Below are 26977 nucleotides of genomic sequence, written 5' to 3'. Positions count from 1 at the left end.
AGATAGAGATAACCTTCTTACTTTAAAGAAATATTCTTGTGATTTGTTGATAAGTTAGCCGACGTTCGGTCTTTCCATATTTTGTATCATTAAGGAACGGTTTCATGCGAAGGCTTGTACAGAATGAGCCGCTTTGAATAATTACTTTTAAAATCATAATTTCTGGAAGAAGGTTCATGTTATGTTCCAAAGTGTTTGGTAAGAGCACAGAGATTTTGTGTCAGTTTCTGTTGTGTGTTCTGTCATTAGTAATTCAATAATTTATTTACAGTCTACTTTCTTGACCTTTGTGCTTAAGCAGTCATAATCACGTATTTGTTCATGCAGTATATACGAAAGATTCACAAGGAATAAAACTCTACAGCAGAAAATAGTGTGAGTACTCTACCTTAACCTTACCTCAGTAATACGACTTACGGTATTGGATTCACGCTTGTAGGCGTTAACACTGCGTTGGTCGCGCCCTTTACCGTAACGAGAGTGGTCGCGCGTTCTACTATTGTAGTACATCAGTATCTTTCCCTAGTCTTATGACTTTTAGCAATATTCGGTCTTGGGTATGTTAGTTATATTATTATACAGGTTTTAAAATACTTGATTAATACAAGAAAATTGACAAAAATAAACATTATAAAATATAATCTTATTTAACATATTAACAATTTCGAACAAAAAATCTAATAAATGTTTAGGTATAAGTATTGAAATAACAGCAAAAACCTCTATGATAAATCATACAGGTAGAATGATTTGATGTACTCTTTCTGAATGATTGTCTACTCCAAGCAATTGTCACACACGCTTTTCTGGTTGTCTGGGCATACCCGTCTCTGGCTTTTTGCACAAGTTTTTTTTTCTTGTTGACTTGTTGCGAAAATGGCCACGAAGGGAACATTTTCCTACCCCTAAAGCTCTGTCTTGTGGTAAAGGAACACGTACGCTGAAGCCAAGCAGAAGTCTTCCTCTGTGTCGAAGCTGTTTCGGCTAAACGTTGGCTATTCGCTGGTTTTATCAACTCAAATGTTAGATCCTGCAGAAAATTTTTGCGTCTTACATTCCTATCGTTCTTATTTGCTCTAAATATATTAGGAGCATTAACACCAAGTACGTTCATCACCAATTAGGCATGAAAATAATGCCTTGTGGACGAAGCCTACGAAAAGCTGGTATTATATTCAAATTGGGAGTTCGTGAGTTTCTTGGCGTTATGAGATCTACATACCAGCGAGGAGGTTTTAACTATCCCTATACCGATATAAAACGCACGTATGTCGAGAGAAGGTAGTGTAGCAGGACCCGTGACTTCAACACTGGCTTGTACTGGAATGCTTTCTTCTTCTTCCGGTATAAAGTCTGGTACATTTTCGGTATGAATGCACTCAACTGTGCATTCAACAAAATGTTCCCTGAGCTCCTGCATGTCTTTTATCCCAAGTACACTTTCACAGTCACTTTTCGCCTCTAACCAAAGAAGCATTTGTTCTCTGTTATGCAGGGGTGCCCACAAGGGGGGGCTATGACGCAAACTGCGTCATTGAAATATTTGGGGGGGGTTAAAAATCTATATAAATATGTTTGAGGGGGGGGTAAAAATTAATCGAAAAGGTTTTTTTCATGGAAGAACACCTACGGATAGACAATTGAGGGGGGGTGCGTCATAGACATGAGGGGGGGTGGGCACCACTGTGTTATGTTCTGACATTTAAAATATATACAAGCACGTATTACACAAAAATAACGGGAAAATGTAAAACGAAATAAGTCACTAATACGAAACAAACCAGTACGCCAATAGTCGCGCGATCTACAATAGTAGAACACTAATGAAATCATGTAACAAATCGAAGCAGGTGCAAGAATAAGGGCTGAAATTAGACTGGAATGTAGAAAGGGTTGTTGGAGAAAGGTACATAACAGCTCAAGATCAAGCAAGTTGCCAACTGCTCAGGATTTTAAAAATAAAACACCTGTTCTACAATAGTAGAACGCGCGACCACTGCAGTGTTAAATACTTCGTATAAATTGCAGGCTACTACAGCTGTAATTGGCTTTTCTAAGTAATATTTTAATTTAATACACTATTAATTTCTCGTAGTGTGAAATTAACCCTTATTGCCTTAGAAAGTGTTCTTAAGGCAGAAATTGCATTAGTGAGTACAGATTAACTTTAAGAGGGCTGATTATAAAACACACACCAACGTAAAAGCACAAGCCTAATTAGGGCATGTCGCAATTAAAAAGCACGAGTGGTATATAACAAAGTCATGGCAGGGGCTGCACGTGTAAATCTCAACAGGGGCTGCCCGTAGGGAGCGGTCGCGTTATGGACGGTGAGTATCGCGTAAACGGGATGCTGTTGAAACATTTTGTATGACATGAAAACGTATGCCTTACCTTTGGTATAGTTTCGCACGATAACTACACACTTCCTTCACATAGCACTTCACTTCATCCTGTGTTTCTCATGGAATACTACGTAATAAAGAGCATATTTTGCATTTCATAGTTGTAACTTGTTGTACGTGTGAGACGTAAAGTTTGATTAGTTACAAAATTCAATTGTGAAATCAAGTAACACAAGAAAGACTTAGAAAAAGTCCATAGTTTATTAGTGCAGAGCAAATACAGTAATGCAAAGTTGAAGAAAGAAAGTAAGGAAGGGGAGAGAAAAAACGGAATAGGAGTGACAAAAATGAGAAAAGACAAGATTGTTTTGAATAGAAAGGAAAGACAGAAGTCACGAAGAAGCTATTTAACAAAGGTGTTGTAAGGACATTCATTAGATTGTTGAAAAGGAAGAGAGAGAGAGAGAAAAAGAAGGAACTGAAATTCAAAAAAGTGAAGAAGGGTAGTATATAGAATTAGTGCAAAAAATGCGAAATGAATTACATAGGAGAAACAAAGAAGTTGGAGTAAAATATTAAACATCACAAGAACTATGTTAGATTGAAGAGGGATAATAACGCATTGTTTAAACATTGGTGCTATTCAGCTCGCTAGAACTAGTTGTTAAAATATTTCGAATTCTCAGAACCGTTTGTTATACTCAGACATAAATACAAACGTATGACGTAGCTAAGAGTAAAAGAAAGAAGCGAAACAAATTTCTGAAAACACATCTGTACTTATACCGCTCGCTTGCATTGTTGTAAAAACAAGCAACTTTGAATTGTTTCAATTCAATGGGCAGGCAGAAATTTGAATATCAATTCTGGGATCTTTTCCTGATTTAAGGTCCGGAAGGGTAATGAATGATACGTCTCTAATGCCTTAATGCCTATTACGTGTGCTACCTGCCTTTTGTTTAGTTACTCCGATATTTTGGTTCTTCTTTTGCGCTACACTGCTATTGTGGGCTACAACATCCTTGAAAACGCATTGCCATTGGATCCTGTTTCTTCCTCTGTCTTCCCATCTCCGAATACCCATAACACGAAGGTCTTCCTTGACGTTTCTACACATTTTCTTCTGGGTCATTCTCTCGATCTCTTCCCTCCGATTATAATTTGGCTGATCATTTGGTTTGGCATTCTCGTTACGTTCATTGGTATGACATTCCCTATCCGCCTGATTCTGTTTCAATTTGCTATGCGTACTATGTTTTCATTGTTGACTAGTGATCTATTTCATGATTGTATTTTTTTCTATAGGTATCATCATTCTTAATTGGCCCGAAAGTTTTTTAAAAATTTCTTTTCAAATGTTAATAGCTTCTCTGCAAATCTGCATGTGAATTTCCACGCTTCGCACACATAGGTCAGTACCCGTCTTGTTAAAGTTTTATATGTTCTCACTTTTGTTTCCCTAGGTAGGATTTTGGTTCTGAAGTTTTTGTAATTGTAATAACATGTTACCAGCCTGTATCGTGTGTCTTACAGTTTTCATTACATCAGGGTCACTCTTTATTAAGTATCCTAAGTCGTTTAATTAGATTTTGACACTCTCGAAGCTATATTTATTTAATACTTTTTCTTGGGCGTATTTTTCTGTACCGGAAATTCTCATATATTTAATTTTTTCTTCATTAATTTGGAATTCCTTGATTCGTAATAGTTGGTCCAATTGTTGAAATGTTTCTTTTAAGCTTTATACAGTAAAACCTGTCAACTTGGCCACCTGCTTATCTTGGCCTGGTTCGTCTTGAACCTGCATTTTCTCATAAGGCATTCGTTACTTATTACTCTGTAAGTTGGTCGTCTTGAAGCAATGTTTATCCTATGTTGATAATGATAAATTTACCTGCGTATCTTGGCCACGCGAGTACGTTTTGTTATTTTTCTTAACTCTTTCGTATTCCCGAATGAAAGCCAAATGTTACTGGAGACAGAGAAGCATAGATTCCCACGATTTGTTCTTGGAGGTCAATGGCCAGAATACTACCCTGAAAAAGGGTTTGTGAAAGAAAATGCGAATAAAAAAAAGATCATGTATAGGAATTCTGAAAATGGTTGTACGTATTTGTTTATTCTGTCTTTTTTAGTAAAACCATTAGCAATATCGGCTTCTTTCATCCGTGGGGAGCTTTAGTAATTCCGGAAAATCCTCAAGGTTAAAGCTAACTATCTCAATTGTTATTTATTGGCACTTGACTGCTTGTCGAAAGGTAGCGAAGGTTTTGAGATATGAATTCCCATAAGATTTTCTCAAAACATTTTTCGCTCCAAGGCAAACACTTGTAGCTCATTAACAAGAGGTAGTTATTACAAAATTAGAATGTGCATATGTGCCAAAAAGAATAAAAGATATACGTCTAGAATGAATCACCATGTCGAAAGGTATCTACAGAAAATATTTGTGTCTGCAGAAAAGAAAACATATAAACTGCATATAAATTTTTGAATTTATAATTTTGCTCTTCTTGTTTTCAATCTGAATAACTCAGTGTGCTACAATACCAATTTCAATAAGTAAACTGCGTGCATATGTTTCGATTTTATGGTTGTTTCTGTGATTGTATTTTCCATCCGAATAATTCAATGTGCCAGGCTAGTTTTCAGGAAGAAAAAGGTACATATATTAAATATACTGTAGCATTTTTTCTAGTAGTGTGTATTGTTATGATTATTCTATATACATTATTTAAAAGTAGCTATTGCTTATTAAAATTTTACAATCAAATAATACTGTAAATCCTATTCTAAAAATATACCAATCACACATTTTCTGTAAGTTGGCCACTTTTTAATGGAACCGATGGTGGTAAACAGACAGGTTTCACTGTATTGTTCTGCCTAGTATGTCATCAGCATATGCTGATAGTTGCACTGATTTATTTAAAATGTTACTCTGTCCTGTTATTTCTCCAACAACGCCCTGAAGTACTAGGTTGAAAATTAATGCAGAGAAAGCATCTCTTTGCCTTACTGCTGTTTTAATTCCAAATCTTGTTGATATTTCTCCTTGGATTAATACCCTTGCTGTTGTTCTATTTAATGTGATTTTTATTAGCCTTACTCCGATATTTTCATTAGTTCAGAGATAAACGTCTTCGAAACAATTTGTACAAAATAGAGTGGTCTTTTCATCAATATCTCGATTACTAATCATGATCTATACTATAATTCCTCACAATATGGTGTCTTCCTGGTGGGACACTAATTGTGTACATATATATAGTATATTACAGAACCGATTAAAAAAAAAATTAGAATAGCACCACTGTGTATAAGCATGTGAAACAAGACACAAAATAGACTGGAAAGGTGTCGAAAGTCTGGAACGCAAAAGAAGACAATGAAATTAGGCGAAGTGAATTACTGAATGTTCATGGTTTGTAGAGAAAGATTTCTGATTTAGCAGAAAAGAGAACACAGTTATGTTGAGACATCTATAGAGGGACAACAAGTCTCTAATAATAAGCGTGAACCTTGCAAAAAGAAAAAAAAAATTGTTAAGAATTGGTACATATATCGAATTAAAAGCTTTCAAATTATAAGGAAGGAACTCAGTGGGTCTTAAAAATTACCTTTCATTTTCTGATATGTAGGCTGTAGCATTTAGATTATAATGTGTCTGATGAAGGCTACGATACATTGCCGAAATTGTAGCACTACTATTTGGTTTTCTTTTGTCAGGTTTTGTTGTTTGTTTAGGCAATTATTCTTTGTATTACAATTTTTTCCTACTCTAAAATAGCGTATGTCTTTTTTCAGTATTCCTCAATTTCGAGTAACAAATATGCACTATAAAATTAGGAAGGTCTTGCTAACACCTTTTAATATTGAACCAAAAGATCTATGCATTACCAAAGCATTTACTTAGCCGTATGCTTCCTTTGAAATTTTAATTAGCCATACTGGACATCGATATTTCCTTGTGAGACCATTTTGCACAATTTTCTCTTTCTTTTACGAGCAAACTCTCACCTTATTGTACGAAGCTTAAGGAGGAGGGCGTAATGAATGAAACGATAGGCCAATATTCCACAGTAGGGTTCACATATGGACAGATTGAAATGTAGACTAATTTGGCGTATAGTAGGTTATGGTAGGGTTGAATAAGTTATATCTGGATCATTCCTGTGAAACCTAATCCAAATGATGGAATACAGCTACGCGTAGCATACTCGCTAGCTCTGTGGTGTGAGCGGTCCTCTTCATTAGGTTTAATTCATGAAGTTCAAATAATGTTAGCGTTAAGCCATTATTACTGTGAATATATGTATAGAATAATTTAAATTTATTTTAAAGCTTTTAGTCAAAATATCTCCTCAAAGCTTAGAAATTGTTTTTGTTTTTGCAATTTTCGATCTCTTCATGCATGTGGACTTTCAGTCTTATAATTTTTTCTTGTGCCCATATATGCACTCTTTATTTACAGAGTACTTAAGCAGTAAAACTCTTATTCTGTCCCTCATTTTCCATTCTTTTTAAATATTATTTCCTGAAGACACGGGTTAAGTTACTGGTTACTCTCGCTATCGATGAAACCAGTTTGTGTGTATATAAAATATGGAGTACTATTGAAATCATTCTTAAAGAAAATGCTGCACACAATACATACTCCATTACAACATATTTTTTTTCCTATATTATGAGCAGGGAGATTTTAAGTAACTTCCACTTTTTCCTATTAGTTAATAATTACATATTTCATCTTACGTGCAAAAGTAAGTGATCAATATATTTGATCAATGAGTAGTATATCCAATTACTTGAGGAGGATACTAGCACTAATTCCGCGGAGGAATACGAGAAATATTTCAGAGGTAATCAACAAAAGACATTCTAGATATGGAGTTTGTAAAATCGCATCGAATGAAAAAGTGAGCAAGCCTGCTGAAACATCTAGTGGAAAAATCTTTCAGAATTGAGTGAAACACAGCATGATAATGAAAACATTCATTGTGTATCGGAAGCAGTGTTCGGTTGGAGATAAAAGTAAGAACAAAATTAAATTTTAATATGACTTCAGCAATTTTAGTTGTCCGGTGAAGGTTACAGCTTTGTCAACTAGCTTATTGGAGGAACTGCAAATAAAATGCTAAGATGCGAATTTATGAGTAGGAGAAATAGATTAATCCAGTCTGTCAGTTTATTATTCACAGCCATTGGAGTGACAGGCAAATGTCGCATCAGTGTACAACAGACAGTGGCTTTGAATTTTTACACTCTTCTTTTTCTTACTTGTCTTTAGGCATTCACTGAGAAGAGGAACGAGGATTTAGTTGTTTTGATACATCAATACTATCCAGGAATCTCGTATAGTGAAACGGTAAAACTGCAAAAGAATTGTTACAGGTTTTTTTATAGAGCAGAAGAAACCGGTGGCAAATATGCCTGTATTTGTTAAGTAAGGTATGGATAATTTTGCTTTTCAGGATTCACACCCGCTGGAGAAAGAACACTGAACGGGACACACAATTTTAAATCAGGAGCACAAAGTAGATGCTGTGCATTTCCTTCATCCGCTAGTCATACCGGATATATCTCGACCTAATTTGACACCGGTTTGATCTCATCACTACTAAAGCTCGAGAATTATCAGATGCTATTCACCATTAAAATAGGCGCACTGCAAGATGTCACATATAAATCAGTAAATGCCACATATATGGCAGCATGGTATTCTGCGTCTATCTGCCACCTCGAATATCTTAGACCTGATGTTAATAACCTTGATGATTAAATTAGGATGGCGATAAGGAGAAGGAGCAGGAGGAAAATTTGGTAACATTCATTTTCGAATCTACGAATTTGAAATTGGAGGAAATGTAAAAAAAAAAAAAAAATGGATATCGAGCAGGAGCTATAATTTACGGTATATATATCCCTACTATTGGGCGAGAGTGAAACCAAAACATGGCCCTTTTTGAATAAGATCACAGAAGACCCATCAGACTACAGTACGCGCTCCCAAACATCATGATCTACTTTTCATGTTTTCCCATAATTTCCCTCGCGCTAAAGTAAAATATGCTAGAAATGTGTGTTATAAGCTTATAGGGATTTATTCTTGTATGTAAATACATAAACATAGTTATTTTCAAATTGTTAAAAAATACAGATGGTGATCAGAAAAATGGAAACACCTGAACGAATTTGCAACTTACCAGATTAATATGGTGTCGGCCACCTTTCGCCTTCAGAACAACCTTGATGCGACGTGGGATGGACGCATAGAGGTCGTAAATGGTAGCAAGTGGAATTTTACACCATTCCTCGTGCAGGGCATCGGCCAGTTCTGTGAGAGAAGATGGAGGTGGAAATCGTCGCCGGAGTCGTGTTTCCAAGACGGACCACAAATGTTCAATTATGTTGAGATCTGGGGATTGGGCGAACCAGGCGAGGTGTTGAACTTCATCCCGATGTTCCTCAAACCACGCTGCAACAACGCCAGCAGTGTGAATGGGTGCATTATCATCCTGGAAGATGGCGTCATTGTTCGGAAACAACATCCGGACCGTAGGTTGCAAGTGGTCTCCTAAAATTGCGACATAATCGTTGGCAGTGATACGTCCGCTAAGTGTGACCACAGGACCCAATGAAAACCATGATATGGCGGTCCACAGCATCACCGAGCCGCCGCCATGTTTCACAGTTGGACGGAGACACTGCAGATCATAAGCTTCTTTGGGCGTTCTCCACACATAAACACGGCCCGTGGTTGGGAATAGGGTGAAGGATGACTCATCCGACCATATGACACGTTTCCAGTCCTCAATGGTCCAAGTTGCATGGTCGCGGCACCATTTGCGGCGTGCGAAAGCGTTATGGTCCCTGATGAGCGGTTTGGCCCGTGCAACACGATCCCGTAAGTTCATGTCATGTAATTCGCGGCGGACTCTCATTGTCCAAACAGGGTGGGGGAAGTGCTGATTGAGTTCCTCCATCACTTGCTCCGCAGTGGCACGACGGTTCTGCGTGACAATTCGCTTTAATACCCGGCGTGACCTGTCCCTTATGATTTTCTTCGGCCAGCTGTTCCGCTTCCCCGATGTGGTTTTCCCGTGTGTTGTGTAGGCCGTCATCACCTTCGACACTGTCCCACGCGACACACCTAACACAGTAGCCACTACCGTCACACTCACTCCACATAACGGCGCACCAACAATTTGCCCTCTTTGAAAATCTGAGAGTTGTCTCATTTTACGCTACCTCCGTCTGCTGCATCCACTGCACACTGTTGTTCCACTGCGCCTGACGTAGAATGGAGACCGACCTAACACACAACTACCAGCGGTCCGGCGCTGCGGCGCCATGACACCACTGCCAACCCATACATCTGACGTGTTGCCAACTACAGGTGTTTCCATTTTTCTGATCAACATCTGTATATCCATTGTCTGAACAATGACTAATTCGATGTACAAGTTATTTATTTATTTATTTAATATACAACACAACAGGCTTAATGCCCAATTACGGTGTTGTTTACAGTAGGGGGTGCGGTCGCATTTGGTATTTTACTTTCAACACGTTGTCTTTCTTCTTTTTGTAACATTTCTGAAAGTATATTTTCTCCCGTCAATTTATAAATAGCGGTAACTTATATAGGAAAGTTTTCCTTGATTGCTAGCTTGTGACATATAATATCGAAGACTTTTCCTTTCATCTCGCATTACATATGACTAATCTTGTTCTATATACATATTTGTTCCACGCAGCTGTTTCTTATTTTGTAGGACCGATTCCTTTTTTTATCACTTAAGAACACGATTGGTTGACACTTGCCTAGAAGTTTTCTGCCTCCACGGTGACAAGTCTTGATCACAATTCAATTAACTTTTTTAATCCGTGGATATCATAGTTTCCAACTTAAGCTTTAATAGGTTCCCTATTTAGAATAAAATATGTTGTTCTCTCTTAAATGCTATCATTTTCTTTCTGAGAGATCGCAGGAAAAAATCAGAGTTTAACTTTTTCTGGAATTTTCAAATGTATTACCAGTTTCTTTGCTTTCTCAAAGCGTCTTTTCTTTCCTGCTGCGTCAAAAATCGTATTACGAGAACATGCGATCTGTATATAATATCAGCGAACAATCTTGTGAACATTTGCATCCTACATGTTCAGTTCTCTTGGTTTCGAGCTCACTGATTATCCGGGATCCATGAGTATGTGCACGAGATGCGGATTTGTGCGACCCTTGAGTACCTTATGCCTTTTCCTTGCTGGTGTGAGCCTTCTTCATGTTTCAGACTTACATAAAGGAATCTTATTGAAGTCCGCAATTTCCTCAGTAGTTGTCTGCGTACAGTCAGTAAATTAGTTTTTCCAAAATCACATTCGTTCAACATGATTGTTATCAGCATTTAGCAATTATATCTGAAAATATTAACATTAAAGCATAACTATAGAAAAATAGATTTCAAAGTTACTAAGGAACATGTGAAATAAAATATGGAGCTATTGCCAATTTATCACGTGTATCCTATATGTGTTTATACCCAGTACGATACACTAAATCTCGCGGCTGGAGTGTATGAAGGTGTGAAAACAGTGTTCACGAAAATCAACTAAAGTAGATACACATTACTTTACTTATTGAAGTTTAGTATCCCTTTTGAGCAACGAGGCTACGTGAGATGTGAACCTACAGTTGAAGGTGGAATCCGTACCATCCTAATTCGATCATTGCTCTCCCACCAGGATCCCTTGTAACCGCTAGATCAGTAGAGAGGGTGTGAAATACGTATAACGGGTTACAACTAAAAATCTGCACAAAATGTGCGGAGTCATAAAATAAAACCTATTGACACAGTCATCGCTATTCTTTGATATGTTGATAGTGCACTCTTTGTCTAATTCACAATATGTTTGCTTTCTTTTAGATGCGTGGTAACTGGTAGAAAATGGCGTCAAAGGAAGAAGTCCTCCGTGCACGAAAAGGAAGAAGTCCTCCACGAAAAACATCACGAATTGGGGAAATCATATTGTGTGAAACACTTTGCTGCTGAAGGTGTGACAAAAAGAACAATTTATGCGATACTTAAATCCGGAACAATAGAAAGAAAAGCAGGAAGTGGTCGAAAGGCAGCAATTATAACGAATAAAGATAAACAAAGACTAAAAAAGATGTTCGACAATAAGGACAACATTAGTCAGAACGACGCAGCAAAAACATTTAAGTGTTCACAACAATACTTATCTAAAACATTTAAATGAATGGGAATCAAAGCATGCAAAAAGTAAAAGCCTCCATCTTACACAGAAAGACAAATAAAAGCTGTAAAATCAAATTGTCGATGGATGGTCAGAAATTACAAAGGAAAATCGTTTGTTTTGTATGATGAAAGTTACTTTAGCCTTTCTAAATCCCGAATGCCCGGAAATGACATTTATTATTCCTCTGACAAGCAACACACTCCTTCTAATATAAAATATAAAGGCAAGGAGAAATTTGAAAGCAAAATGATCCTTTATTTAGTTGTATCGGACAAAGGTGTGTCGCAGCCTTATTTCAAGTTTAGTGGGTTAGCAATCAATCAAGATGTGTACGTGAAGCAATGTCTTCAAAAGATCTTAGTTCCCTTTATACGAAAGTATCATTCTGACAATTTTATTTTCTGGCCTGACAAAGGCAGCTCTTATTATGCGAGAAAGGCTCAGGAGTACCTCATGTCCCAAAACATCCCTTTTGTGCCCAAAACCAAAAATCCAACTAACTTGCGCCAGTGCCGCCCAATCGAAGATTTTTTGGGACAATTGAGTGACAAGGTGTACAAACATAATTGGAAGGCAGAAACTGTTCAGCACCTTCAAACTAGAATACGCAAATGTTTAAGAGAAATCGGCCCAACTGGCGTCCAAACAACCTGTGCGTCTATTCCAACACGTTTGCGGACTGTAACTGACAGGGTTGGCTGGTTTAAACCAAAAAACAAAAAAATGTTCGTAAAAGTGTAAGTGTTTGTAAAATCTTGATGAACACACATTTGTGGGTTATCATGTTTCACTCCCGTATATTATTCATATTATATACAGACCTAAATTCCCCATTCATTACTCAAAAAGATTATACTACAAAAGCAACTTTTTTTTATATAAGTTTATAAATGTTTATTTTGTGATTTTTTGTAGTTGTTATTATTATGTAATTGCAATCAAAGAAAAATTCTAAATATCGTTTCGTTTCAATGTTTACTATTGATAAAATACATAAAAAATGCCGTACTTTTTGTGTGTGGGGGGGGGGGGGTCATACAGACCCTACGAGAGGTATTTAGTGAAATAAGTATCTTTGGTATCTATTTATGTATAAATGAGTCTGAGCCAAAGTGGACTGAAATAATTCGTATCTTTATTCACTTTTCTTATTCATATGCAGATTAAGACGGTGTATTTCTTTAATTTGGACCAACAAAAGTCGTTGTTAAGTAACTTGAACTAAATTAGTTCTTCTGTACTCAGTATACTTTGAAATTGTTCATATGTAATTCTGTGTAATGGTTTCACTTGTGCAACTGTTTATCTTTTTGTCCTTCTGAAATGACTCTTGACAGTTATATTGAGAAGCATGTAAAGATCAGTACAACGTATTTTTTTTTTATCAGGATTCCTTCGTGAGTGAGTCGGCAGACGTATCACATTTGTGGCCAATTAGTCCTGGTTCTGAGTTCAAATGGAGGACAATTTCTCTCGGATGTAACTCGAAAAGCGGTTTTTATTCCGCTTTAAGCTTATGTGACCCCTTCCAGCATAACCCGGTTGTTGCATAATAACATCAAGGCGAAACAAACTTATTTCTGTCCATATATGATATGAATATATAGAGCAAATTATTTAAACCATAAAAACCTGGTTTAAACCCAAAAAAAAACGTTTTTTTTTTTAAAATAAAAACCATGGTTTTTGCCAACCCTGGTAACTGATCACGGACCATTTGCAATGTGTCATTAGCATTTTCTTTTCTGCTATGTATATACTGTAAATAAACGTTAAAACAGTTTCCATTTGTTGTCTGGTTGCTTTTATCTTACCTCACATTTTGTGCAGATTTTTAGTTTAACCCGTTATATGCCAATTATTGCCTAAAAGTGTATATCATGTTTCTGTTTGTACCATTTGTGCGAGTTTGAGTTTAGGAGTTACATGGGAGCTTTATCTAAAAGTAAATAATAAATATCAGCAGTTAATACAATAGGATTCATTACTTTATTATTTCAAAAGATTGCAAGTTATATATTTCAAATTTCTTTTAGATAAGCTTGTGACTATTTAGTGTTTTGTATATAACATTTCCTTTTAGGTTCTTGTAAGTAATGAAGCTAAAATGGAATTTTTGCGGCTGCTAGTTCGATGAAATATGTTGGAACACATTGTAAACAATTCACTAAATTATTGATGATTTATTAAATGATGTTATAATGGCGGAAAAATATGAAACGCAATATGATGCGTGCTCTACGGAATCTAAAATTTTCATTAAAATTGAATGTACTGACAGCCTAATTGAGGAACCAATGGAATCCAATAATATCACGCTGACAGAAACTAACAAATCTGAAATGAACATCACGCACTTAACCGATTCTCATGATAAAGCGAGTATAAAAGTAGAAGATGGTGATGAGTTATATGGGGAATCATCTGAAATATCCCCAAAGAAGAGAAAAAAAGACATAATGGGTGGTACTAATGTACTTCAAAGGTAATACTTTATTTATATCTTTTAATAATCTGTATTGTTAAATCAGGCACTTTGATATCTTCAGTACTAATTTTACTTTTAAGTTTATAATACTGCATGAAAAGAATTAAAAATTTTCTTTCTCATATAGAGGATTGCTCCAGGTCTTAGTAGCAAATTTAGCATCCTTACAAACTTATAGAAGTATTGCAATACCACAAGTGGTTGTGTTCAATATGCTTACTCTCCTTGTTACAATCAATTTCTAGAGAATATGAATTCCAATCTGTTAAATGCATTTTTAATTTATATATTATAGGTTATTTTCTACTGTATTCAAAGAGTTACATTGAAGAATTTGCTCTTTGTTCCTAGAGTTACTTTATATGGGCATTACATCTTCCAGATAACTCTTATGCATGAACTTCATTTGTAAATTTTTCTCTTTATCCTGGAATGCAAGCTTCCTTTTTATTATTAAGTGTGTGCAGTTTTACTATACGTATCCATGATACAAGTAGTAGTAGTACTACTACTACTTGTAGTAGGAACGGATTTAGAAGCCCCGCAAGGATTTTTTGAGTTCTGTTCTCGACATGAAGTGGGCACATTAAAGAGTTGCCCGAATTTTTCTGTACATTTTACAATCTATAGATTCGTATAGAAAAACTGCACCTAATTATGTATATTTATTATAGTTACTCCGACTTCCGTTAGGTAACAAAATCTCTCTCTGTTGGGTTTCACGCATAATATATTTTGCCATGAGCAGAGCTGAAAATAGTGAATATGCAAATTGTCTAGTCTTAATACACTAAAATAGTCTTAATATGCAAATTGTCTAATGTTTTAACAGACTCAATCTATTATCGCCTTTCTGTTTACTGTAGGGATAGGTAGACAAGATGATTTGTTTATTAACACGGATAATGTAGAGGGAATGTAGTAGTTACTATACGGATGTATTAGAGCATGTTTCTCAAGGTTTCTGTTTGTCCGCGAGAAGGCGATGAGTCGACTTTTTCGTGCAAAATAGCCGGAAGTTGTGAGCGAACTTGCAGTAACACCTTTGTTCCCACTTCGATATTTTTGACACTATATCAACCAGTTTGAGTGAGCAGAGTGCTTATTTAAAGCGCAAGTCATCACTCCAAGTACATTTTACCCCTTTTGGGAGGACTTGTATTTTTTCTAGAAGGCGTACTAGATGTCGAAAAACATTACAGGATTGTCCAAAGAAGTTTACTTTCAAGTGACATTATTTTAACTTATGCCAATGAGTAGATTAAGTTTCAAAGACAGAAGAGAGATATGATGCTGCAGGTATAAAAAGATATTAATAAATGTAACTAGCAAATATTTTTGTCGTAAGTAGTAAGTATTGTGTCTAAAATTGTGTCATATTTGAAGGCTGGGTGGAAACATTGTAGTTCATTACAGAACTTTCTAATTTAATCTCAATGTATAGAATTATGTTTGTCAAAAAGTAGACCGTAAACCAACAGTGATTCACAACGCATTTCCGAGTCGACGATACGAAATATGATAATTTTCTAGTTGCATCCAGAAAATGTATAAAATGTGTGCACTAGCAATTTAATTTTGTTTCGCTTGAAATAGTCTTTAGATGATTTATTTGAAACAGAATATAGTAAAATAATAATACATAAAATTTAATTACTTAATGCTTGTGAAACAATTCCTTAGAAATCATTTTTATATCTACATACAAAAATTACTGGTAAGATACATGTTGATAAAGAATAGAAATATATTAACTCTTCAAGTTGCAATATTGGGTGTTGAATATAAGCAGACGTTTATATTATTCTTTTTTTAAGTGGCCTCATGTCAAGTGAAATGCTGCTGTAGCATAGTAAATAGGGGTTCCCGGTTATCCTACTCGCGTAACAATGCGGTTGTAAAGTTAACACAGTCTTAGTAAAATGAGTACTTAGGGCAACCTGGTTAAGGAATGGCGACCGGAGCATGATTCTAACTGCATGCCCTCCTCTGTAGAAAGTATACGAGCGTTTACTTTCACAGCCCGTGTACATTAGACCTGCCTGTAAGGGTACGTTTTTTTACTGTTTACACGTAAAGTAAGAAGTATTCAATGATCAACCAAGGAAAAGTTTGTACAACACTGGTGAAGATTACCGATAATTTTTCACGATAAAGCGGAATAGGTAATGAGAAGGGAATAACATATGAAATTTTCTCTTGAAGTTGAGATCTAAAGGATCATCATTTTCTTTACCTAAAGCGAAATTTCTGCCGTACTGACCTGAAATTGTTTCGCATGGGTTACTCTTCGGATTAGTGCTAGACTTTCTCTGTACGTCTCACGGTACTTTCCTAATAATATATTCTAAGATTTTTTGTCTTATTTAAAGTAAGGATACAAATTTGGGAAATTAATAACGTCTATTTCTTCCTTTCTTGTTTTTTAAATAATGCATTATACACATAAAATTGACACATAGATCTTTAAAATGCAAATAATTAATCAATTTTATACTGTTTTATATTCATCTTTGTGTGGCTGCTGTTATTGAATCAAAACCTATTTATCATATGCATAATATATAATAGTAACCAAACTACTGCTGCTACTAAGAAAGAGTAAGATAAAGCGTTTATGAAAAGTTCAGGGATAATTTCTGTTTTCATATTTTCTTTTATATTTTTTGTCAAAAATTACATATTCTCTTACAGGAATATGTAATATTTGCTTTCTAGATATTGCGTAACGCACAACCTGAGAGAAGCGAATACTTCAGCTTTCTTACATGATTCTATTTCTACCTATTCCGACGTCCCTTTAGAAGAGAAAACGCAATAGAACTGTGACTTCGCCGTGGGGCAAGTGACAGCTTTAGAGCAAGAAACGTTGACTTTCGATTTTGTCATTGTTAGTTTGAATTTTCTAGTGAAGTAAACTAGTGATACTTGGTGTATTCTGAGTGTAATATTCTTTATAAATATATACTCGCGAATTTTATGTAATGACGCGGAAAGAAAACAAGACTGCGAATAGAAATAAACTAAATCCAGTCCTTGTTGTGGAGACAAATAAAATGTTTTACTCACGAATTAAATGTAAAAATGTTATTTTCACTACACAAAATATTTGAGAACCCCATCCCTAGCATAAATTCATATTGGAGTACGGAGTAGTAACTATGTTGTCTACATCTTAAGCGGTTGCTGGGTTTCTTGACTGTGGCAACAGTAATTGTCTCGATGAGTTTCCTACTGGTATTTTATTTTCTTTAATATAATAGGTCCTTTTACCACATTTAGATACAGTATTGGAATTAAGTCCACTGGAAGTGGAAACTATTGAATAGCCCTATAGCATCCAATCTAACGAGTTGGAAAATGTACATGTAGGCAGTGTCATCTTTAGGGCAGTAAACATCTTATAAGGGTGTTACACCATCTAGTAGTTCTATCATTCGTACCTAGGTAGCATGCTATATGTTCTCACGTGTGTGTGGAGCTCGTTGCTATATTGTCAGCGTAAGCCTTAGGCGTAGATTTGGCTTCGGGCACGGGAGATCTGGGACCGAATACCGGAGGGAGCTCATGTGGTTCGGATTCTCCGTTAATCAGTATGTCCCGTCTTATATAGCCTCACTGCTGAAAGAATCGTTAAAATCAAAGTCAACTCAAGATCCGGCTTCGTCCTAGCATTTAATCCTTAGCCCGTACAAGGCTATAAATGCCGAGACATATTTTAAAGTGGAAACAACCACTTTCGATCATTCGATGCTCTCCCGCCGAGATTCAAACTCGGAACTTCATGCAACAAGGAATCTAATCGTCTGATCAACGACGAAGACTCCAGTGCAAGTTATTAGGTTTAAATAGAAACTTATTTCACAAGTATCTATCCTGACAGTGGCCAGTAACAATCAGCGTAATGAAACAATGAAAATGTTTTCAATATTTCAAGATAAAGCAAGATTCCTCTGAAACGTATTTATTGTAGTGTCATACAGATTACCTTTATACTAACTATTCAAATTGTGTATATTGTTGGGATTGCCTTTGATCATTGTTGCTTTGTATAAAAATTCCTCAAGCAATTACGAATGTTTAACGATCCTTTCACAAAGTGTCACTTTTCCTTTTGCAAACCCGTAAATTCAGATTATGTATGCTGTTGTTGCGAGAGGAAACGTTTCTTAATGCGTTTCACACTGCATGTGCAATGTCTTACCGACATAATCAGCTATCGTCTTTTGCTGCTTGTTGAGCTCAATGTTAAATAATATCATGTCTTTTCGTTGGGGTACGGGACTTTGGAGACTTGCGTAATGTCCATCTGAATACACGATTGTCAGCGATATCTTCAAGAGGTACTTGTATTCATACACTGTCGTATACTCTTCCATTTGCTAAACCTAGTGGAAAGATAGCATCAGTGCATTGCTGAAGATTGTCGGTATTTTCCATCTTCAGAGCCATGACAATAGGCTCAGTGGATATGCAAATAGCATTAAAATTACGCTTTGTCATCCTCAAAATAATGTGTCCGCATACTTTCAGTGCTGTCTCTACAATGGGAATCACGGTCTATCGAAATTACTTTGGAGCTTTTTGCACCCGAACTAAAAGTTTTCAGTTATTTTTTCAAAGACACTTTCACTTATAATAGTTCTTGTCATTGCTTCCCGAAATCATGTGCTGCTCTATCTAAACACTATTTTCAGGACTGGCATTCCATCTCGCGGTCGATCTGACGAAATTGCTGTTAAGAGGTTCTTTACCAAATCTAATTTCAGAGACAGTACAGTAGCAAATAACAAGGAGTTCTCATATTTGTGTCAGTATTGTGGCAAGACGTTCACTCAGAAATGCAATTTCAAAGAACATACTTTAATTCATACTGGTGAGAAACCAAATAAGTGCCAAGATTGTGGTAAAACTTTTACTCAAAAATCTACTTTGAGAGAACACAAAGTAATACATACGGGTGAGAGACCTTATATATGCGATGAATGTGGCAAAACGTTCACTCAAAAATCTATTTTGAGAAAGCATACATTAACACATACAGGCGAGAAACCACATCTATGTAAAGAGTGTGGAAAAACGTTTACTCTGAAATCTCTTTTGAAAATTCACATGTTAACACACACAGGTGAGAGACCACACACATGTAAGGAGTGCGGTAAGACATTTGCCCAAAAATCTCATTTGAGGGAACATGTATTAACACACAGAAGGGACAGACCATACACATGCAGGCAGTGTGCGAAGTCGTTTAGTCATAAGTCTGTTTTCAACAAACATACACTAGTACATTCTGGTCAAAGACCGCATATATGCCAGGACTGTGGCAAGACGTTCAGTCTTAAACCTTATTTAAGGAGACATTCTCTAACTCATACAGGTGTGCGGCCACACTCATGTCAGATTTGTGCAAAAGAATTCACTCAGAAATGCCATTTGAAAAAGCACATATTAACACATACAGGAGAGAGGTCACACACGTGTCAAAAGTGTGGAAAGAGTTTCATTCAAAAGTCTAATTTAAAAAAGCATTCTTTAACACATACTAGCTAGAAATTTTAAGAGGAAATTCTTTTAGAAAACGTTTATTATATACAGATAAAACCATAGTCATGAGTGTATCTGCTCTATTCTAACGCTTTCAGTAATATAATGAATGCAGTCAGGGACAGATTTTTAAACAGATAGATAATAAGTAAATTACATTTGTTGTAGCAATGTTGTGTGAATTTCTGTTTCACTAAAAAATCGTAATTTAATTAAAATATGTTGTGTAGCAGCCACTGAGTTTTTTCATGACAATATTCTTTGAGAATGCGAAAAAACATAATGGATTAATTCTTTTGTTGAAATACAATTCCAACTATGAACTAATTATATCAACTTTTTAACTGAAAAGTCTGAGTTCAATGAACCTACTTTAACTTAAATTGGTATATAACTAGAAAGTGTCAGAATTTTTCAAATACATTCAGTTCAAAATCATATTAAACCAACGTCTGAGGCCTAGAATAGTGATGGAATGTAAGAAAGTTGAAAGGCAGGGAAATCAGTCAAAAATGTAGTTTTAGGTATATGTACAAAGAAATTCCGTATGTTTACACGTTTTTGTGTAGATCAAATGAGTGCTAAATCAGGTTTTAATATCTGGAAAAAGGTTGGAAAGGAAAATTTGACTGGATTATAGTTACTGTAATCGGATGGAAGTTTGTATGCTAGTTTGAAATGGAAGAAAGCATGGATAAGGCAAGTGTGAACCATGTGTAATGTAAGAGAAGGGTAAAGGAAAATAAGAAAGTAAAAAGGAAGTCATGTGAGATGTACGTAGTATAATAGTACTTGAAAAGGAAATCACAGCTTTACATAATGCTAAATTCTGTCAATTGTGTGTGATAAATTCAAAACATTCTTGAGCTCCTTCGTGGCTAAGCGGTTAGCGCACGCGCCTTTGGCGTAGGAGACCCGGGTTCGATTCCCGGCAGGAGCTCATGTAATTCGGATTCCACGTTAATCAGTAGGTCCACGTCTCATATAGCCTCGCTGCTGAAAGGGACGCTAAACCAAAATCAACTCAACTCAAAACATTCTTTTTAATTTTGCATAATTGAATATAAAACTCAGAAAGAAGAGCATTCTTCGACCAACAACACGGAACAGTATTTTAACTGACTAAACAGTATGCCGCAGATATTTTAGTTTCTGAAATATTTCGTAACGTGTAATGAAGGGTTCTTCACAATGTTATATATAATTATGTAAATATTGACATTTACCGAGGGAAAACAAAGAACTCTGCCAGATTGATAGTTGTGTTATGATAAAATGGTGGACAGACAGTCAAAATCATTTCTATTCATCTTGTCTATTACACTTAAAACAAATATAGACTGTTCTAAGCAGCTTGCTCCCATATTCAATTTCTTTTTCCGTGAAGAAGCTATTAACACACTGATCTAGCTTCGACTTTAATGTGAACTCTGAAGAGACAATTCAGTAGAGGGAAAGGAAAACAGTACTTTGAAGGAAAAGAATCAGCTTATAAAATACCAGGTCAAATATTTTGTGAAGCCCCAGAGAAAGAAAATTTCGAACTAAATTATGTACGGAAAATACACGCACCAAAGCTCATTAAAAACAAGTGGTTTCACGTATCTAATATTGGTGGATCAATCACCAGGTATGTTTACGGAGGAATTGCGTCTATAAAAAACAATGAGACTTCCGTTATTCCTGTATGTAATACATATATATATATATATATATATATATATATATATATATATATATATATATATATATATATATATATATGTATATATATATATATATATATATATATATATTTCACAATCCCCGATACCGACGTTGCGAATTGAATTGAAATCTCTCAGTGTTACGTCCCATGGTTATGTCTTCTATGCTAAAGGAAATGATAGTGCAAAATAGTGAAATGAAGTCGGAGGAAACGGGAGAACCACAAGGAGACCCACGCACATGGTGACGTATAAAATAAGATTGGTACGGAGATGTCCATTTAAATAGTAATTGAAATACCAGGGGATTATGGAACACGGGTATTTGGATAGAGCTCACTAATTCTTATGAAATTCCATGAAACGCTTGAGGTCCTATAATCTTCAGGCTAAGAGTATAAAAGCTCTCCGGCAAAGACAGAAAAGCAGCATGACATCATAAGTGAAATCAAATTTGCATATTATTTCAATTTTCTATGACTAACATAGGCTCAGGATTTACAGTGAAATTGACCCATTACTAACTTGATATAGATAAATTGACTTACAGACTAAAATACAATCAATATCAAGTACCCACAGCTGTTACACTGAAAAATGCTTTCCTTAGAATACTTGGTGTTTCTGTATATTCCTATCAACAGACTAGTAACACAGAATAAGTCCTAGATTCTGGTATTACTGGCATTAGAAGATATACAGGATTAAATATGATATCACAATTCATTATCCAATACCTCACTAAATATTGCGTTAAGGCAGTGTCAATTTACGCCATATAGAGCTATCAGTAAAGAGTTATATTTTAATCACTCTACGTATTATATAAAGAAATTGTTTACACTGTTCATAGTTTGTGAGCTCACTGATACATATTCTATTTCTTCTAGTTTTATGCTGCACTATACTTTCGCTGCGGTGTACTTCCGTTTTAAATTCACCACATAATACTATGCTTCATATTGAAATCCCAGCAGAAATAAGTTGCAAGTATAGAAGTTCTGTTTTCGCTGACGATACCAAGTGAAGAAGTTCCTGAGGTCATCTGAAGGTCATGGAAATACTTATAGTTGCCGACATCTTTTACATCTCTAAAGATAAGAATGTAGCACTTCGTATTTCTCAAACTGCCAGGAAGATCTTTTTCATCACTCACTATGGCTTCAAATATACTATCTTTCTAACCATTGCAACATCACAGATAGGTGAAGTAAACATGTATAGTGTTATTATTTTTTCCGGTATTCCACTGCGATATTAAGCCTTGTCACTGCACTCGGTCCTATAATACAACATATGCGTTTGCACAGCTGAGAAGCCATATATATGTGTGTGTAGGTGTGGGTGTTTTCTCATAAATATAGTTCCTACTGAAATCTTGTGAGATAACGATAATACTCTACAGTCTCATTGAGAATGATGTCACGATTGGCAACAACTGTCCATAACGAACATATCTGAATTGAAAATAAAATAAAATTTACACGATAGAGTAGAATGAACTCCTAGCTAAGCCATGATTGACATAAAATAGTTTAAATCGAATGATTTTTTTTTTAAATTGATTTAATTCAAGTTTATTTTGTTTATAACAGGAAGAAAATGCAGTATTTCTGACCATTCGTGGGCACTAATCGAATGTCAGACTGTAACTAGCCATCTCACCTCTGCTCCAAGGGGTTCGATCCCAACACCGTGTAAATAGGTTTTCTCGGGGTTCTCCCATTTTCCCCACTTTCTTCATTCCACCATTTCATTCATTTATCATCATCACCGTCTCATTTAGCCCAGCCAGCGTAACTGAGGAACGTTAAACTGAAAGGTAATATTTATGAGCTAACCGACGTGAATGACGTATATGAGAAAATATATGATACTACAAGGCATAGTTTTGAAATAGCATTTCCAATAAAAAATGTTCATCAAAACAGAAAAAATAAAATGGATTACAATTCAAATCTTAAAATCAAAGATATTAAGTATACAACTAAATAAAACTAGGAAGCGTTACCCTACTAAAATGAATGAATTCAATTACAGGCAACACAAAACTGATTATTAAAAATGTTGAATATAGCGAAACAAAATTATAAGAGAAGGAAGATTCTTCAATCACACAATGAAACAAAGGCAATGTGGAAAATAATTAAAGAAGAGCTCAACATGCAAACGCATAGTACCCATATAAGTAGCATAATTTGAGGGCGTAAACATGACAAATCCAAAGGACATAACAACATCATTTAATAAATATTTCCCAAATGTAGGACTAACCATTATTAAAAACAAAGGAACTGGTAAAACTAACTTAATGGAACTCAAAAAATATAATAAATCTATGTTCTTAAAACCAGTAAGAGAGAGTGAAATAATCATCATAATAAAACAAATGAAAAATTCACATTTGGCTGTTACTCATCAAATATCTAACAATTTGATAAAAAGTTGTTACAAACATTTAGTTAAACCGTTCTCTCTCAAATATTTCACTCGTCAGAAGAATATTTCCTGATGAACTAAAAATTGCTAAAATTAAACCGTTACACAAAACAGATAAATGCAATGAAATAGAAAAGTATAGACTGATATCATTGCTACGCATCACAGGTAAAATTCTGGAAAAAATAATGTTCAATCGGATAATGGATTTCATTTATAAATGTTCTATTTTATCCAACATAAAACATGATTTCTTAAAAGGTAAATCCACTGAGACAGCAATTTTCGTTTTCTTGAAATCTGAAGAAAGTTGCTGGATGAAAAAGAATTATGTATAGGCATATTCCTCGACCTAACAAAAGCCTTTAATTTACTAAATCATAATACAATGCTAGAAAAACTTAGCTGTTAGGTATTAGAGGCCTAGCAAATAAATAGTTTTCATCATATCTTAAAAATCAGAAGCAAGTAATTGAAATCACAGGGATAATTAATAATAATAAAAATGTATGAAGTGAAGAAATTATTATTGGGGAGTACCACAAGGATCAATTCTAGGGCCAGTTCTCTTCTTTATGTGAATGGTCTTTTAGAAAGTACTAATAATTCATGTGTGACTATGTGCAGATGATATAAATATAATATTTAGTGGGAAACATAAGAGCAAATTAACTTCAAATTCCCAAACGATAATCAACGAACCTTCAAGTTGGCTGAATAAAAATGACCTAATTATTAATGCAGATAAAACAGTTAAATATGTAGAAAGTGGTATCTTTCTCGGAGTTAAAAATCTAATAAATTCAACTGAAAAACCAGATACAGAACATGTAAGAAGTAAGTTAAGTAAATTACGTTACGCACTTAGGTGTGTAAACCACAAAAATAATGTAAAAGCAGCTAAATGTATATGTTACTCGAATTCTCATTTTATAATAAAATATGGCTTGATCTAGGAAGTACACTTAAAAGTCTTGTCATCTTTAGGCTACAGAAGAAAAAGGTACGGATACTACCAGGAGTAGAAATGAATTCTCCTTGCAGAAATAGTTTCAAGGAACTTGAAATAATAACTTTTCTCTCAACGCATTTGTTCGAAATATTAATATATATGAAAAATATAGTAATGAATTTATTGTTAACAAAGATACTTACAGATACAACACAAGAAGTAAAGAAGACATTCATTTGTGCACACACAGAACAAACATATGCAATAAATCAGTTACAAAGGTACTCTATTGTACAAACTACTTTCATCATGTATAAAAGTCAGGTCTCTGTAAACAGCTTTAGAATCAAATTTAAAAGGTACTTGATAGAACAATGCTTTTACTCTGTTGAAGAATATTGCAAAATAATTCGTAAACGTAAAATTAAATGTATAACAAGTACATTGGTGAATCTTAACAATCCATATATGTAATAATAGTATATAGGATGTTTCAAAACAACACCGACACCGTTTGGCAGGCGATTTCTGACACCAGGATAAGATGAAAAGTATAGACCAACCTGGGTGCGCAAATGTTTCCTGTCGGAGTAATAGGCTGCCGGAAACATGAAGAAATGAACTTTGAAGGTCCACAGCTCCAATACTATGGGATCTACGATAGTCGGGTCAAAACTTTATTTAGGAACTAGTATGTGCCCTATTCAAATACCCATGTTTGAGAATCCTGCGGTACTTACGCACCAATTTTTATAGAGGTAGTTGGTGAGTACTTCAAATTATATGCCAGTACCCAAACAGCCTCTATAAAAATTATTGCATGTGTACCTTAGGATTCTGAAACATGTATTTTTGGATAGTACACATATTAGTTCCTAAGTGAAATCTTAACCTGACTACGGTAGGTCCCTCGTGGCTAAGCGGTTAGCGTACGCGCCTTTGGCGTGGGAGACCTGGGTTTTATTCCCGGCGGGAGCTCATGTGGTTCGGATTCCACTTTAATCAGTAGGTCCACATCTCATATAGCCTCGCTGCTGAACGGGGCGCTAAACTAAAATCACCTCACCTCACCTACGGTAAGTCCCATAGTTTTGGAGCTATGGACCTTTGAAGTTAATTTTTTCATGTTTTCGGCAGCCTATAGCTCCTAAAGGAAGCATTTGTGCACCCAAGTTGGTCTATACTTTTCAACTTGGTGTCAGGAATCACTTCCCAAACGTTGTCGGTGTTGTTTTGAAACCCATACGAGGGTTGGGGCAAAAGTCATGGCAACTATTTTTTTTCTTGAAGATACCAGTCCGGTTGGTAAATCTGACATATACAGACGAAAGGACAAGGTGTTTACTACATGTGTGGACAATGAATACCACTGACATATCGTAACACACTAAATTATTACGGTAGTATACAGGGCAATATGACCTTCACGGCGCAAAAGAATGACAACACAGTACGCATACAGTTGACATGACAAATCTGGGCCTAAAGACGCTCAAAGTAGTTCCTTGCTACTTACACCACACGCTGCCAACGATGTGGGAGACGTTGAATACCATCCGCTTCATCATTTGCCGCACCATGTGTGAATCGGGTCACCTGTTCGCGCACAGCATTAGCAATGTCCTCGCGTGTTGCAAACCGCCTACCACATAGTGGTTCCTTAACCTTTCGAATGAGATCAAAATCACAGCGCGATATGTCAGAAGAGTACGGTGAGTGCTCCAATTTTTCCCATCCCCAATGTTGCAGTACCTGTATACACACTCTGCTTTTTGTGGTTTTGCATTGTCGTGCAGGATTATTGCACTGTCCACAAGATCCGGACGTTTCTTCCGAATGCCACGCCGTACCTGTCGCACCAGGAAGTCCCTGTAGTACTGTGCGGTCACTGTTCTGCCATGTGGAACAAAGTGACAAACAATGACACCCCTGACGTCAAACGGATCACCATCAATTTGACTGGGGAAGGATCCTGACGGAACTTCTGCCTCCTTGGTGATCCAGCATGTCACCACTCTGCGGACTGACGTTTCAGTTCTGGTTCGTATGCCATGGCCCAAAATTCATCGATGGCGATTATTCGTGGCAAGAATTGATCGCCGTCCTGTTGCCAGCGTGAAAAGTGGTCGGAGCATATTGCATAGCAAATCCACCTTTGAACTTCCGTCAGTGCATGCGGTACCCACAGCGATACGATTTTGCGTAGTTGCAGCTCATTACGCAATATCCTGTGGACGGTGCG

At 35.8% G+C, this 26977-nt stretch overlaps 1 protein-coding gene across 5 annotated transcripts; it reads left to right on the top strand.

Moving 5' to 3' along the window:
* On the top strand, nucleotides 1–26977 carry LOC145664808 (uncharacterized). Of its 5 annotated transcripts, none has more exons than XM_081731779.1 (3): nucleotides 1–198; nucleotides 13687–14088; nucleotides 22235–26977. In XM_081731779.1, the coding sequence occupies exons 2-3, from the start codon at nucleotides 13805–13807 to the stop codon at nucleotides 22290–22292; spliced, it is 342 nt and encodes a 113-aa protein (XP_081587905.1). In that variant the 5' UTR covers nucleotides 1–198; nucleotides 13687–13804; the 3' UTR covers nucleotides 22293–26977. The 5 variants fall into 5 exon arrangements, with proteins under 5 accessions (XP_081587905.1, XP_081587901.1, XP_081587904.1 ...); XM_081731775.1 differs by lacking the exon at nucleotides 22235–26977 and adding an exon at nucleotides 18789–21238; XM_081731778.1 differs by lacking the exon at nucleotides 22235–26977 and adding an exon at nucleotides 16810–18826.

This window comes from Thermobia domestica, chromosome 11 (genome assembly GCF_964235325.1).
Source record: "Thermobia domestica chromosome 11, izTheDome1.hap1.1, whole genome shotgun sequence".
Taxonomy (NCBI): Eukaryota; Metazoa; Arthropoda; class Insecta; order Zygentoma; family Lepismatidae; genus Thermobia; species Thermobia domestica.
The sequence above is the reverse complement of the archived record's forward strand: the minus strand, read 5'-3'. Positions and strand labels throughout refer to the sequence as shown.

Bases quoted from the DNA above. Each gene is read 5' to 3' on its own strand.
- LOC145664808 (XM_081731775.1), top strand. From the start codon at position 13,805: ATGGCGGAAAAATATGAAACGCAATATGATGCGTGCTCTACGGAATCT. The intron at 14,089-18,788 runs GTAATACTTTAT...CACTATTTTCAG, and splicing joins GGTACTAATGTACTTCAAAG to GACTGGCATTCCATCTCGCG.